General features: G+C 33.6%; 1 protein-coding gene across 2 annotated transcripts in view; it reads left to right on the forward strand.

Annotated features, from left to right (window-relative positions):
* The window catches only part of LOC148596825 (uncharacterized), a 30,498-nt gene extending 19,863 nt beyond the window's left edge, over nucleotides 1-10,635 (forward strand). For both annotated transcript variants that reach the window (XM_088564300.1, XM_088564301.1), the window contains 3 exons: nucleotides 663-7,382; nucleotides 8,574-8,738; nucleotides 9,280-10,635. In XM_088564300.1, the coding sequence (XP_088420426.1) occupies nucleotides 663-7,382; nucleotides 8,574-8,738; nucleotides 9,280-9,395 (7,001 nt within the window). In that variant the 3' untranslated portion in view covers nucleotides 9,396-10,635. The remainder of the gene's footprint in view (nucleotides 1-662; nucleotides 7,383-8,573; nucleotides 8,739-9,279) is intronic.
* Nucleotides 10,636-15,063: the final 4,428 nt, after the last annotated feature.

A 15,063-nucleotide genomic window follows, 5' to 3' on the forward strand; every position in this document is an offset into this window, starting at 1 on the left:
ATTTTCGGGTCAAAGTTCGCTGTAGCTGATGAACAACAAAAGAGTGAAGAAAAACTGACAAAAGCAACCTGACAAAATTGTATTTGTTGCTTTGAATAAACGTAGACGTTTAGGGCATGCACTTTATTCCTGGTACATTGAGTATGTCCTAAGACGAACTAATGAAAACAATCAAGACCTTAATTCAGGCCCCGACGCCACAAAAGTTAAAATAAATACTTAAGTCAGAGAATATTCCTATTTTCTATGGTTACTCCAATCAGAGCCATTGAAAGTGATGAAATCACAAACATCTTAGAATTTTGTCAGAGTTCAGAAATTGTTTTTCGTCTTGTAGCGCTCATTACTCAAAATTACTGGTTTATATCCTATTCAGTGCTATAATACTGGTATCGTATATTCGTTTACTAACACTAAGATAAACAGGCTTTAATAGAAGAGCCTTTTCGAGACACTCTAATAAATAGGTTCACTGAACCTTTTAAGTCTGCTATATTAATGAGTACTTCTTCAATTAGAACTAGGTCACTTTTTCAGGACATATTAGTGACATTTTAAGTATTATTCTGTCTAAGAATCAGGCAGTGGATGGCACATCTAACGACTGAAATGTCGAACGTTTGTTCTACCCACTATAAATGTACTAATTTTGTTTTTGACAGGCACTGGAACACCAGTTGGGGATCCGATTGAAATTAATACTCTTGGTAGATTTTTCGTCGGTAGGAAATCAAAGATTAACAAGGATAAAAACATGGTACACGTTGCCTCTGTGAAAACTAATATTGGTCACTTAGAATCGGCCGCCGGAGTAGCCAGCCTTATTAAAGTCCTTCTTATGATGAAAAACAAAACAATTGTTCCTTCTTTGCATTTTACAGAACCAAATCCAAAAATAGACTTTCAAAGATTCCGATTTAAAATCCCAGTGAATTCATTTCCTTGGGACAGTGCAGCTGGAAGAACACAACTGGCATGTATCAATTGTTTTGGGTTTGGTGGAACTAATGCCCACGCTATAGTAAAGGATTATCAAAAACCAAGTAGAACAATTAAATGCAATTGCTCAAAGCATATAGTACTTCTGTCACATTCGGAGGTTTCTGGACTAAGAAACGTTTTGAATACTTTTTTGACAGATATTTCCAAAAATCAGTATAACCTGTGTGATGTGTCTTATACATCACTTTGCCGAAGGAATCACTACAGCTTAAGAGTAGCAATCTTGGCAGAGAACATGGATGAATTGAAATCAAAGGTGGAACAAAACATTCATGAATCGGCAGACTATACCACAAAAACTAAACAACCCAGAATAATTGCTGTATTTTGTGGAGTTGGAACAGTATGGAAGGGGATGTGCAAAACACTTTTGACAATAAATGACCTCTTCCGGGACACTGTCATGAAGGTTGATGGCATATTACGGCAATTTACACCAATGTCTATCTACGATATCTTGATAAAAGGGGAGGAGATAAGCGATCCATTCACAGGGCACATTGCTATTTTTACATGTCAAATAGGGTTGTGGAAGTTATGGGAGAGTTTTGGATTACAGGTAGATGCTGTTCTTGGCCAGTCTGTGGGTGAAGTAGCAGTATCGTATGCTTCAGGTTGTCTTACGCTTGAGCAAGCAGTTAAAGTCATATATCTTAGGTCCAAACTTTTGGCTGATGTGACAGGTGGAAAAATGTTTGTTATCGGTAACTGCAAAACACAGTATGTAGAGTCAGTTTGTAGTCGGTACAAAGGAAAAGCATGCATTGCTGTTCATGCAAGCTCAAAGTCATGTGTTATTGCATGTAATGCCGATATAGTTGATGAATTAAAACAATCGATCAGAAATCATCTTTCAACTGAGGCGAGGGGTGATTTGTTTATAAAAGATTTAAACGTGAAATGTGCCTACCACAGTCACCATACTGATGACGCTGGTACCGCCTTAGAACATGCCCTAGGGGAATTGCACGTTAGTGCCAATAAAATTGAGGTCATATCATCAGTAACTGGTATCCAAGCAGACTTTAAGATTTTCAACAAGAATTATTGGAACAGAAATGTCAGTAATCCAGTTCTTTTCAAATCAGCCATTGTGACGGCAGGTCATATCGACAAGTTTAATATATTTTTGGAAATTGGCCCAAAACCGGTTCTACGTCCGCATCTTTTTGATTCTTTTTCTACTGAAAACGCAATATGTCTGTCGTCAATGGAAGAACACGATCAATCAGCGATTTTAAAATCTGCAGGAACACTGTTTGAGTTGAAAGTTAATGTAGACTGGCCGTACATTTCTTGCAAAGGGGAAGTCTGTGATGTACCTAAAATTCCACTAAATCCAACATTCAAAGGTATTTTCCTTTCAGATATTTCCCTTTTAAAAACACAGGGCCTTGGTCCATATCAAGGATCTCATCTTTTTGTATCAAGAACTCACGACAAAAGTGCTATGTTTAAGTTGACAATCAGTGAAGGAAATGTCCCTTTTGTTTATCAACATTTTGTCAGTGGATCGATTGTTGTTCCTGGGGCATTTTATGCAGACGTTGCCCTTGAGGTTGGACAGTCATTGACAGGTAGACGGGTGCAAGATATTTGCGTTCAAGTCGAATTTATACGTCCTATTCAACTTTCTGCAAAAAAATCATACTTTGCTGATGTTATCTTACATGGTTGTTCAAATGATTACATCAGCGGTTCTGTTAAAAGAGGAAACGATGTCATTGCCACCTTCGAAGTAAGATGTTTGAGTGACAATTGTCATCTGGAGACAATAAGCATTGAAAATTTACGAAGAGAATGTCGGGAAACTCAGAACTCAGAAACGACATATGAAAAATTAAAAGAATTAGGATTTACCTATGGACCACCCTTGATGATTTTAGGAGACGCAATAAAAAACAAAGATCAATGTTTAGTGAAAATGCACTTATCAGATATGATATGGAATGATGTAAAAAGAACACATATTCATCCGGCAGTATTAGATGGGCTTTTACAAACACCAGGAATATTAGCCTTAGACTCTTCCGAGAACGGCGAATTATTACCTGGAGGAATAGACAAATTTGTAATTCGAAGAGGAGTTGAACGTAATATGCTTGCATATGCTGAAATATCAAGAAGAACAAAAGAATACACATCATATAATATGGCTTTACTGAGTCTTACTGGAGTTGTCATTGCTGAGGTAAAAAACTTCAAGATCAAATATGTAATGGAGACCTCAGAAAACCAATCTGTAAAATATGAGTTAAAATGGAAGGATGTGGATTATAAGACCAGACCAATTAGCAACAAAAACAAGGTTTTACTATTTTCATTTGAAACTGAAACGGTAAGGTGTATTGAAAAATCACTTTCAAAAGAAAATGAAATTTTGTTTATACATATTAAAGCAAGAAATCTATGGGACTGCAAAATTTTGATTAAGGAAGTTATCGAAAAAACAGAATCCTTTCAGCTGCTATACATACCTTGTCTAACGATGACGAACGGAATAGAAGGATCTGATTTGTTCAGAAAATTGAATTTATCATGCATGTTCATGCTTGCAGTAGTTCAAGTACTCGCAGAGAAAGGCCTGTACGTCCCTATAACTGTCGTTACAGAGTGTACCCAGGCATATGATCTAAACAAATGTGACCATATCAACCTTTGTGGATCTGAACTATGGGGTCAAGTGAGGTCTATAGTCAGGGAAGATTCTGTTATCGACATACTACTTCTTGATTGTCATCCTTCAATTAAGGCGGCAAAAGATTTCATTAAAACTATAATGGAAGACAGACCAATTGCAGTTGGTGAAATTGTATACGAGAATGACCATGTGCATTCTAATACCTTGAATCGCATTTCATGGGGTCTGAATGACAGATTATACAAACTAGGCACTTTAGACCATCATTGTCAAGTACAAATGAAAGCTACCAAGCATAATGACATAGCAGACGCATTTTATGTACTGGAAAGTCCTCACCAATGTGTAAATGACCAACACGAAACTCTGAGTCTTCATGACGTGTTTTTACATTCTTCTGATTTACATGCAATGACAATGAAACCAGTCAACCATGGTGGGTTCAGATTGTTGGAGAATTCAGAGGTCGGATTAGATGTTATCACGTTTGAAGCCACGGCAATGAGTGTCAAAGGACAGGGAATTACCAACAGTTCAATATGTGCAGATAAAGTCATTTTATATCCAATGAAAGTACAGAGTACAGTTGTCGTTCCTCGTCAGTGTGTTTACTCATTGGCAGATTTAAAGGGCTACTCACCAGGTGTCCTGTTGAAAGCTGTTTTGATGTATACATTGTCTGGTCAGGTCATACATGATAATGCCCTTGTAGTATATGACGAAGATCATGAACTGTGCGCCAAACTACTGCTATTCTTTTTAAAAAATGTTTTTGGCCGGAATGCCTCAATGGGTCCAAAATTGAAGCCAACTACTGATATAATTATTTTGAAGGTACTAGATAACCAGGACATGCAAGAACTGATGTCTATCGATTCCATACAATCGATCACAACATTATCAAGTATACTTTCACAAAGTCAAAAACTCATGATTGAGATGAAAGGCATTTACGTTAATAGTCTTCAGACTGATGACGTCTTAAACCAACAAGTTTTGCTTTCATTTAGTCCGGTCATTCACAAATATCTTATTGGATACCTGCAAGAAACTGGAGAAAAACATCTTCGACAAAATGATACCAAAAAACTTGGAGAAACAATTTCGCTCAAACCTGGTCAAAATAATGCAAAGAAAGGTATCAACATTCCGAAACAAATGCTGCTTCGAAGGGATTGCTGCTACATAGTAATCGGTGGTTTAACTGGTCTTGGGTGGGAAATAGTTAAATTACTAGCTGCGAGAGGTGCAGGTGAAGTGATAAGCATATCCAGGCGAAAACCTAATGCCAAAAGAGAACTCGATATGGAACAAATTACCAGAAAACATGGATGTCGAGTTCATTCACTGTCAGCCGATATATCTGACTGGAGTAGCGTTTGTGATGTATTTGCGATGATAGATAAGATATCAACATTTCATTTAAAAGGAATATTTCAAGGAGCTGGCATTCTAAGAAACGCACTAAGTCTGCAAATGACTGAAGATGAATTAACAGAGGTCATGAAACCAAAAGTGCTAGGCACATGGAATCTTCATTTGATATCAACAAGATATCCACTAGATTATTTTGTGATGCATTCATCAGTCACATCTGTCTTTGGTAACATCGGACAGAGCAACTATGGTGCTGCTAATTCATTCTTAGATTCATTAGCACATTATAGACGACTTCACATTCTTAACAGCCAGAGTATAAATTGGGGTCCTTTGGCACTTGGGATGATGAAAGAAGGATCAAACACTGCCAACTTGGACACAATTCTAAAGGAGCAGGGCTACATTTCTATGGACGTTGAACAAATCTGTCAGTGTTTACTAGACGCTATGTTGAACAATGAGGTTCAGGTAATGTATGGAATATATGATTGGAAAGTACTTGGAAAAGCTTTGTCAACAGTTACGAATAGCATTATCAAGCATAAGTTGAGAGGATTTCTTATTGAAAAAGACGAACTGGCCCTCGCATCAAATTTGTCATCCCAAGATGAACTTTTAGCAATTTTGAATACATCAATCGATCAACAAAACGAGAGAATATTAGAAACTGTTTTTAATATAGCGGGCGAAGCATTCACTCATGATATCCAAAACCTAAGCACTAAGACTCTTATTGGAGAACTAGGTATTGACTCGATGCAAGTGATGACCTTTGCAAACAAAATACATGAAATATTTGGGATCAGAATACCTTTGATAACATTCATTTCAGAAGAAACAACATTTGAAACTATTGCAAATCTTCTTTATGCTGGAATACAGGAAAATGGACAAAATCTTTTAAACGAGGAGACAAAGCAAGGAAAGACAGTTTTATCACCAATAGAAAAACGACTTTATAATGCATACATACATAATCCAAAAGATCCTACATTGACAATTTTTGCAGATCTCGAGTTAACACAAAATGTCGCAGATCCAAATATGTGGGAAAAAATATTGGCACGAATGCAGACTAAATATACGACGTTAAGAACTTTAATACAAGCAAATGAAAATAAAACTGAAATAGTGAAAGTTATAATTAATCCCGATGACGCAAAGTTAGATTTTCAGGTCGTTGATATACAAGATTTAGAGCATAATGAGCGACTTCCTTGGGATATGAGACCGCTTCTGTTTGACCCATCAAAAGATTTTCCCATTCGAGCCTTATTTGCAAACAATTCGAACAAATGTATATTAAGAATTGTGTTCAGCCATCTCCTAATAGATTTTACATCAATTGGTATACTTGTAAGTGACCTTACAAAAATGTTTTTCAACAAAACACAAGAAAGTGGAGACTTTTTTGAGACAGATGTTTTCCCGGTATTTCACAAACAATTAGCAAAGAAAAAAAGTCAACTCAGGGTTTACTGGAAAAATCGTACGCCTCGACAAATCAAGTCAATGTCAATTTCTGGATTGCAAAAAGAAGATTTGGATCCATACCGAGTGGAAACTGTGAACCATATCATTCCTATAACAATGGTGGATCAACTACGAAAGGCAATGCAACACCATAAGGTAAAACTATCAGAAGTTGTCATAAGTCTGTACCATGTATTGTTATACCAACAGCTACGTTCTGATATTGTTGCCATCTTTATGAATATGGACATGAGAATTCATTTCCCAGAATATAAAGGTTATGTCGGACGTTTTGCAAATCTTATACCACTGTATGCTGAAGTAGATAAAACAATGTCCTTATTATCTATCATCAATATGAACAAGCAGTCTTTGACAGATGCGTTAGAAAATGGTCTTTTGCCATTCGGTGATATTGTCGAGTTTATTGAAGACGACACACTGTCTTCCGTTTATCGACATCAATTGTCAATGGACTACCAACAGGATATGGACGAATCTCTTGACCGACTTAAAAACATGAAACTGAAAAGAATGGTTACTGGGAACTACTACATGGAAACGCAATTGCTTGTTTGGTACAATTTAGAGAAAAACTATCTTGAATTCGAAATAGCTTACAGCAGTTTGGTCTTTGACAAACAAAAAGCTAACATTATGTTAGATATTGTGGTGGAAATGATAAAAACATTTATAGAAAATCCAGAAACAACAGTAGATGTGTTAGTGGGTACGCACTCAATCAGAGATGAACTTAAGAGCATACCAAACATACAGAAAAATCTGAATGTGAGGGATGTCCAACAATGCATCAACCATCACACAGAATTGACAAACAATAACGAACACGAACAGCAGAACAGATATAACAATGGAAACCCAGCAGGTAATTCCGTTTTTTAGTTTCCCAAGCTGGAGTGGAATACATTTGGTTTTAGTGATTGTCTTATGTGCAGTGTTGTATGTTCTTTCTGACAACATCAAAAGATAGCAAACACCCATCATTTATACATATTTGGTCAGTTGGAAAAGCATGATGAAGAGACCTTTGAGCTAAATAGGAAATTATTAAAACCAAATGGCATTATGTTTTACCAACTGCTAATGCAAATAATATATTCTGCTTTCCAGATTTTCAAAATATAGAAAATTATAGAAATAAATTGCCAATTATGCACTTCACGAAATTTGTGAATAATATTTCATTTAATTATTTTAACGCGTTTTCAAAACACGTTACATGAGTGGTAATTAATTGTTTAATATCCCAGACTAATTTAGCTGGAAAAAAGTAAAATTTTCTATACTTTGGTAACACATAAATTTTACCACAAATATATGCAAAATTAATTAAGTGCAGCTCCGCCTTAAAACCAGGCAGATGATTCTAATGGGTGATTCATGCTTTCCTTAATCCCAAATATTTTTTTTTCATTGCGAATCCTTCTATGGGCCTCAGAGAAACTGTAGTAGGAAATGTAAGAGATAATGAAAGTAGTTTACTGGATATATTAAAACTTTAAATTAGATTATGTTCTAATTTAAAAAAGAACGGGAAATCTTCCCGCTAGAATTTGTATTCTATAACCAGTCGAAAAATATTTTAAGATTTATAGGAGGTCCCAAATATCTTTTTATTAGAAATCCTTCAAAAATAAAAGTAAAAAAAAACACATAAAAGTTAAAAAAAATAAAAGTTGCCCACTTTGATTTTGGTTATGTTTTACTACAGGAAAAGTACAGGAAAACTTTCCACCAAAATATTTACACTATAACAAGTCAAAAAATATTTCAAGAAATGAACTTAGGAAGAGTTTTTTTAGGACCTAACAAATGTATTTATACAGTGTCATTGATAATTATAAGATCTGATGAATCACCTCCTTTCTGTGTTGTATTTATACTTAAAAAGTTGAGTAACAATTTACGATAAATTTGCATATTTAAAGCGAAAAGTCTTTGAATTAATAAATTTGGTACAATTTAGTGTGAGTTACATGTAATAACGATCATAAACCAACACAATCATGCTGTACAGTTAAAAAAAGACAAATAATTTTCTCTTTGCTTTTCACAGGATCTTTTTTTAAGCGTACAAAAGGAGGATGGAGCCACCCTGTTTGGGTTACCATTGAGGGCTTTGGGACAAATTGTCGATTATCTTGGGGAAGAAACAAAGATAAATTGTCGAAAACAGTGTATTTCAAGGAAATGAAGCACATATCATTGGCTGAAACGAATGGTAACTTTCTTATTATATAGTGTGAGGCGTGCCACTGGCATAACAGGGTGTACTTACCCTTCAAGAGTACCTGATATCACTTCCTATAATTGCATTGTGTATTGTTCGCTACAATACATTGTGTATGTACATTGTCACAGTTACTTATTTTAACGTTTTGGCCATGTACTTGGATTTGGTGTTTCTGAATTGGCCTTCTCTTTTGATAATTTGGTTTAATTTTTTTTACCGATGTAAATAATTCATAATTTCATTCTGCTAGTAAACACAAACAGTTGTTAATGCACATTTTGCAAACATGTTTGACACATTTCCCGTAGTAGATTTGTGAATAATAAAAACACCAAATGGTGTTTATATCAACTCTGGATTTTTAGTATATCATACGGTTTTTAGCATTACCGTAGAGATCATGCATTTTATATGTTTATATATATATATGTTATATATTTATACATGTAATAAAATTGCTACTATCTAGCTATTTATATTTACCATATTGTCTTTTGCGGTTTGTAATTCATTGTTCTTATATTTTCAGGAACTCATATTATGTATATCACAGGACGAAGGCGGCAATATACCTTCTCAACAAAAGACAGTCAAGTCGTTGACCACTTTAAAGCATTCATTTCAGAACTATCTGATATATGTTAGAAATTTTTTTGATAGAAAAATAATATACTATTTTACGTATATGTTAATAGTCTGGTACATGTTCATCTTGTTTATCTCTAGAAAATGAACTTAAGTAGGTCAGAGTATGCATATTATGGTTGTATGAGTTTAAAATATTACCCTAATAACCTATTTCCTTCTATATATATATGTAAGTATCTTAATATGCAAGTTTATTTGGCAAGTTACCACCAAGGTAACACAAACTGTTTTAATTTGATATGCATTTTTCCCCAAAATATAAACGACAAAAACAAATTCAAATCAATGTAAGTAAATATTTTTCAGCTGGAGTCTTTTTTGTTTAATACTGAGTAAACATATTTTGAGCTTAATTTTTCATTTTTGTAGACTTTAGTATGATATAACCTTAACATGTATTGTCCTGTTGTGCAAACAATTAACCAAGTCATGCTTTTTGATAGATCCACCTTTTAAAAGCTTCTCTGATACGAATGTTGTTAAATACGTTGACTAACTTTGTTTGTTTTTATGTTTATTGTAAATTGCGTCAATCAATGTTTTAGGGTTAATTTAAGATAAAAACATACGTACGTTAAAAAAATATACCCCACTCAACGAATTGATAGTATATTGGTACCACCTTGTCTGTCTATTAGCCTGTCAATCTGTTCTGCAAATGTTTCGTCACAAAAACCCAAGTAGATAGACTTATTTCATATTGGTATGCGATGTATATAGATGGTGCATACATGGTACATGTAAACAATTTTGGTTGGTGTCCGATATAATTTTCTGTTTTGTTGAACTTTCCTACCTTTCACTGTATAGAATAATAGAGAAAATCTCAGCTCGAATAGACGGATTGATTTCAAATTTGACATATGACTTAATATAGTAAGGGCAAACGTTGTGAGTAAATTTAGTTGCTCTTCAATATAAACTTCCTGTACATGTTTCGGTATATCTAGCACAACAACGAGTGTTACTTCATGTTCATTTTCAAAGACATTTAGTGCAGTAGGGAAGTTCAGCATCACAATAATTTGTCAAGATTAGTGTTATCATCATTATCATTATTATTTTTGTTATATGCGTTTGAATATCGAAAAATCCGACAGAAAAAATATGTGTAGATTAAAAGAAGTTTATGTCGATAAGAGAACTCACTTTTTCAACGTAAAATAAGATTTGTGTCTTCATTTTTTTATATATATATATACGGAAATTATCAGTCAATAAAATATATTCATTATCATAGTTCGTTATCAGTTATTTAACACAAAGCATGAATCAACCAATATAATATGCACATTGAAATGAAATAAATCAGAAACCCAGATTTCACTAATTTTGGTTGACATACAATGATTTTTTTTTATAAAGTTACATCTACATTCCCCAATATAAAAGAAATATATAGCCAAACGAAAAAATAAAGCTTTTGTCGCAAATATGACAAAAGTGATAATCCCTATTTATATAACAAAAAAAAATATTTTTTTAAATATCAAAGTTGATCTTTATTTTGTCACACATACGTTATATCCAAGTCTGAAAATAATCTGCTCAATATAATGCACATATCAGGTTGTTGCATGGACAATGTATGACAAGCCCATCCGTCCGCCATACATCCCAAACTAATAACATAAAATTCGGTAAAAAATCAATATACATTTTTGCAAATTACTTTTGATCACAAAAAATCTTTGAATCTGATGTTTGTGCTTATTGTTCTAGCAGCGACAAAACATAGCTTTGTTTGTTAAAATCAAAGCAAGTGATAAAAATATAATGCAGTGATAACGATTAGACTGAAGAAATAGATACTCACAAAAAAGAACATGCAATTATCAACATTACAGGCATATAAAAACAAACTTATATGAGCAATCTGCCCTCCACTAAAAACTGGAAGCATGAATCAAGTGCACCAGTATCCTCTGCTTTTCGAGGAAAAGACTCCCGTTGAGTTGCTCCTAAAATTATTTTACGTTCGAGGTAGACGAAAGAAGAAAATGATGACACGGTAAACGAATCGGTCCTGATATATTTGGCAACACCGTCTGCTCTAAGTCCAGCGCTCTAGACAATTCGACAAATAGGGTTATAAAATTTACCGATTGATTCTTACTTGTTATTTATTTTTGAATTTCTCGTTTCAATGGATATTGACTTTGTCTTATGGTGTCAGATAAAATGGTTGTATCGAAAATATACATTTTATGGAATTTGCCATCTTTCAGTTTGTTTACCTACAATAAGAAAAACAAACAATTTGTCAAGCATAGTTACATATTTAAGAAATGAAGTGTATAGTTTTGGTAAGGAATTATGGGTAAGAAAGATAAAGCCATTTTCGTACATATTTGGGCGCTATTATTTGAGTGACTTCTTGGTCACCGCTATCTTAGAAAAAAACTACGATTAGCCTTGTGTTTAATAATGGAAGTTATTGATACTGGTTCGGTTCGGGATTGCCTTTACAATAATCCCTTACAGTATACAAAATAAAGAATGATGGTATGTAAGGCTCTGTAGAACCTACTAGAAGAAATGAAATCATCTACCTTAAGTAAACTCAAAATTTTAAATGAAAACAATATATTTCATCTTCGCTTTAAACAAAATAAAAAAAAACATATCTGTTTACAAAAGAAATAAACAAATTTACAAACAACCTATCAAATACAAAAAAAAAAAACACACACAACAGAAGAAAAAGAAATAAATTTATTCTACGTTGTATGTTTATCTGATTTGTCTGTTTGTCAGATAAACATACAACGTAGGATAAATTGATTTATTTTTCTTCTGTTGTGTGTGTTTTTTTGTATTTGATAGGTTAGATGAATGGACTTCCGATAACACAATATTTTGCAGGTGAAAGGATTTATATGACCATATCATACATGTAATTTAAACATTTTATGGTTTGGCGTTCTAGAATCGGCCAGAGAAGTGTTTTATACATAGTTTATGTCTTAACATAAATTAAGAATTGAAGCTATAAATTAAGGAGGCATATATATATTTATCTGCAGTTCCCGATGTAAATATGAAGACAAAATAATTCGTTGGATAGTTGCACTGGTGCGGTCGCCCACTTTTTCCTGTTAATAATGTCTACATTTGTACCTTTACTTCTACACTTTATAAAGCTTTAGGCATCAACTCCTTTATGTCTCCCGTTCCGTAACATAACATTTTATTTGAATTAAATTTGTATAAATTTTTGGATCATCAAGTCTTAAAGTATGTTCACCTGCAAACGCAATCAACAGAGATGATATATACAACGTCTCAGTATGTGACGACTCTATTCACTACACTGCTCCATCGGATCAAATTGATACAGGGAAGATAGCGTAAACTTGTCGAAAGGTCTGAAAAATTCCCAACTATGTTAGAACTGTCAAATTTGCGAAGCAAATTTTTTTTGTCGTTCCCTCCGCGGGACTCGAAATCGTACCGCTGTGACATCTATGGCAACACCGCCTGCAGTAAGTCCAGCGCCCTAGACCACTCGGCCAGCTAGGCTATATAAATATATATATATATATATAGTAACTGTCCCGCTTTCTCCTGCTTTCGCCTGGAGCCGAGAGACGGACAGGCCGTCAGAGATTACAGAATGTTTGATGAAATGTCAACATGCATTCCTTAGTCTACGGCTGAAAACCTGCCGCTGTCGAAAATGATGGGAATAAAGAAGGGAAGTTATGACGCTCAGAAGTGACACACTTCAATTTTAGATGAAAAAAGACAGTTCGTTTTTTTTAAATTCCAATCTAATATTGTAATGTTTGGAAATAAACTGACACAAAATCTAGTAGTTTAATAACACAAAGGTTGATACTAAAAGTTGACGTGAAAATGTTCCCTCTTCCGGAACATTGTAAGAGGGGTCTTCCTTTGTAGAGTTTCCGAAGATTAACATATTTGCAAATAGGATTTGGCAAACATCTTAAATTCAAAGATCTTAAATTCAATGTCAAAAACTAATTTCAATAAATGTCACATGGATATTCATACCACTAAACATGAAATGGTTCACAGCCAGGCCATGCTTATAAAATCTGACAGCCTATAACTAGTGCATCACCACCCGGGACGCGCCTGCTTTTATTTCTCAAGAATTTCAAGAGTCGGATAGCAAAAGTTTGGAAAGACATAGATGGATGCAGCTGATTGAAAAAAAAAAGTCAACTTCGTTACGAACAAAATATAGACGCTACTATTTGCCTGAAGTTATTCGAAAGGACGACAAAAAGCTCTACTGCTGACAACAATTAGCACGACAGGACCGCTTGGCACAAATATTAGATTAGATCTGTCATAACAGACATTTAAACTATATGTAGCCTATTAAACGTGGATATTTTTATAGTTAGCACGTTATTACAGATACTTAAACTACATTTAGCCTATAAAACGCAGATATGCTTCTACTGAACATTCATTTTTCTCTTGAGCGGTGCATCAAAGTAATTCATCAGGTTACAGCTTAGATATAATTACGGGTATTGTAATTACCCACATCTTTATTTGGTGTATGTGTAGGTGTACATTAAATAGGAAATAAATGTTGTAAAATTTACATTATATACAAGAGCAACAAGATTGTATACACACAAAAATGAGTAAAAATTCAACGAACATTTTGCATATTTCAACTTTGCGATATCGAATACATGTAGGGACATGTTTGATATGTGCAAATTGTAAATGTATATGTATTGGAGATTTTGTTTTGTTTTGAGAAAGCAGTTTTGAGAGAACTTAGAACTGTACCTGACCATTGCTTTCGATCAATACAAAGTCAGTGCATTCACGTTAAAGCATATTTATAGCAGAGGCTATTTCAAAATCGACATCCGATCATTTCAGACTCTATTTGATTATTTATTAATTTTTTTATTATTTGGTTAACGCTGGATCTCACTATGACGTAAGTAGCAAATGAGTCTAAAAATGCTACTTTATTTACTAACTAGCCTTTCAGATGGTTTTTCTGCACTCCTTTCTGAATTGTTAAATTACATAAAATTGCACGAAATTGAAAATTATAATATGACTTACACCATTACTTCTTCCAAATTTATGATAACTTTTTTTTACCGATTATTTCAGTAGGCAGAATAAGGCGTTATAGGCTTCCGTTCTTTACCTGAAGTTAGACATATTGCTTTACTAGGTTGTTCAGGAACTTGATATCGGTTGGCAACCAAATTCGCTTACAGCGTATGCCCAATATATACAAACCACATACCAAATATGAAACAATCGATTTTTTTTTACCAAATTAACTCACAGCCACAAATTGTATAAGAACATTACCCTTTTTCATGGAAAGTTTTATCATGTATTTATGAATTGTTGGTTTTATAAAGATTATAAGGCATATAATGTCATAAGGCAAAACCTAGATTAGTCTGAAATTCAAAGCAAGGAAATTGAAGGGTTTAAAATTGTCTTGATTTTTTCCATAGAAGGATATATATTTTTCTCTTCAACTTAAATATTGCCAATGAAGTAACTGACATGTTTTATGTTTTTATTTTTATATTTTTTTATTTTTAATGTTTATTTTTATTTTTTTATTTTAATTTTTATGTTTATTATTATGTTTATTTTTTTTAATTTTAATTTTTATGTTTATTTTTATGTTTTTTTTTTATTT

This window comes from Perna viridis, chromosome 15 (assembly GCF_037379345.1).
Source record: "Perna viridis isolate PV_CMFRI_1.1 ecotype Kerala chromosome 15, ASM3737934v1, whole genome shotgun sequence".
Taxonomy (NCBI): Eukaryota; Metazoa; Mollusca; class Bivalvia; order Mytilida; family Mytilidae; genus Perna; species Perna viridis.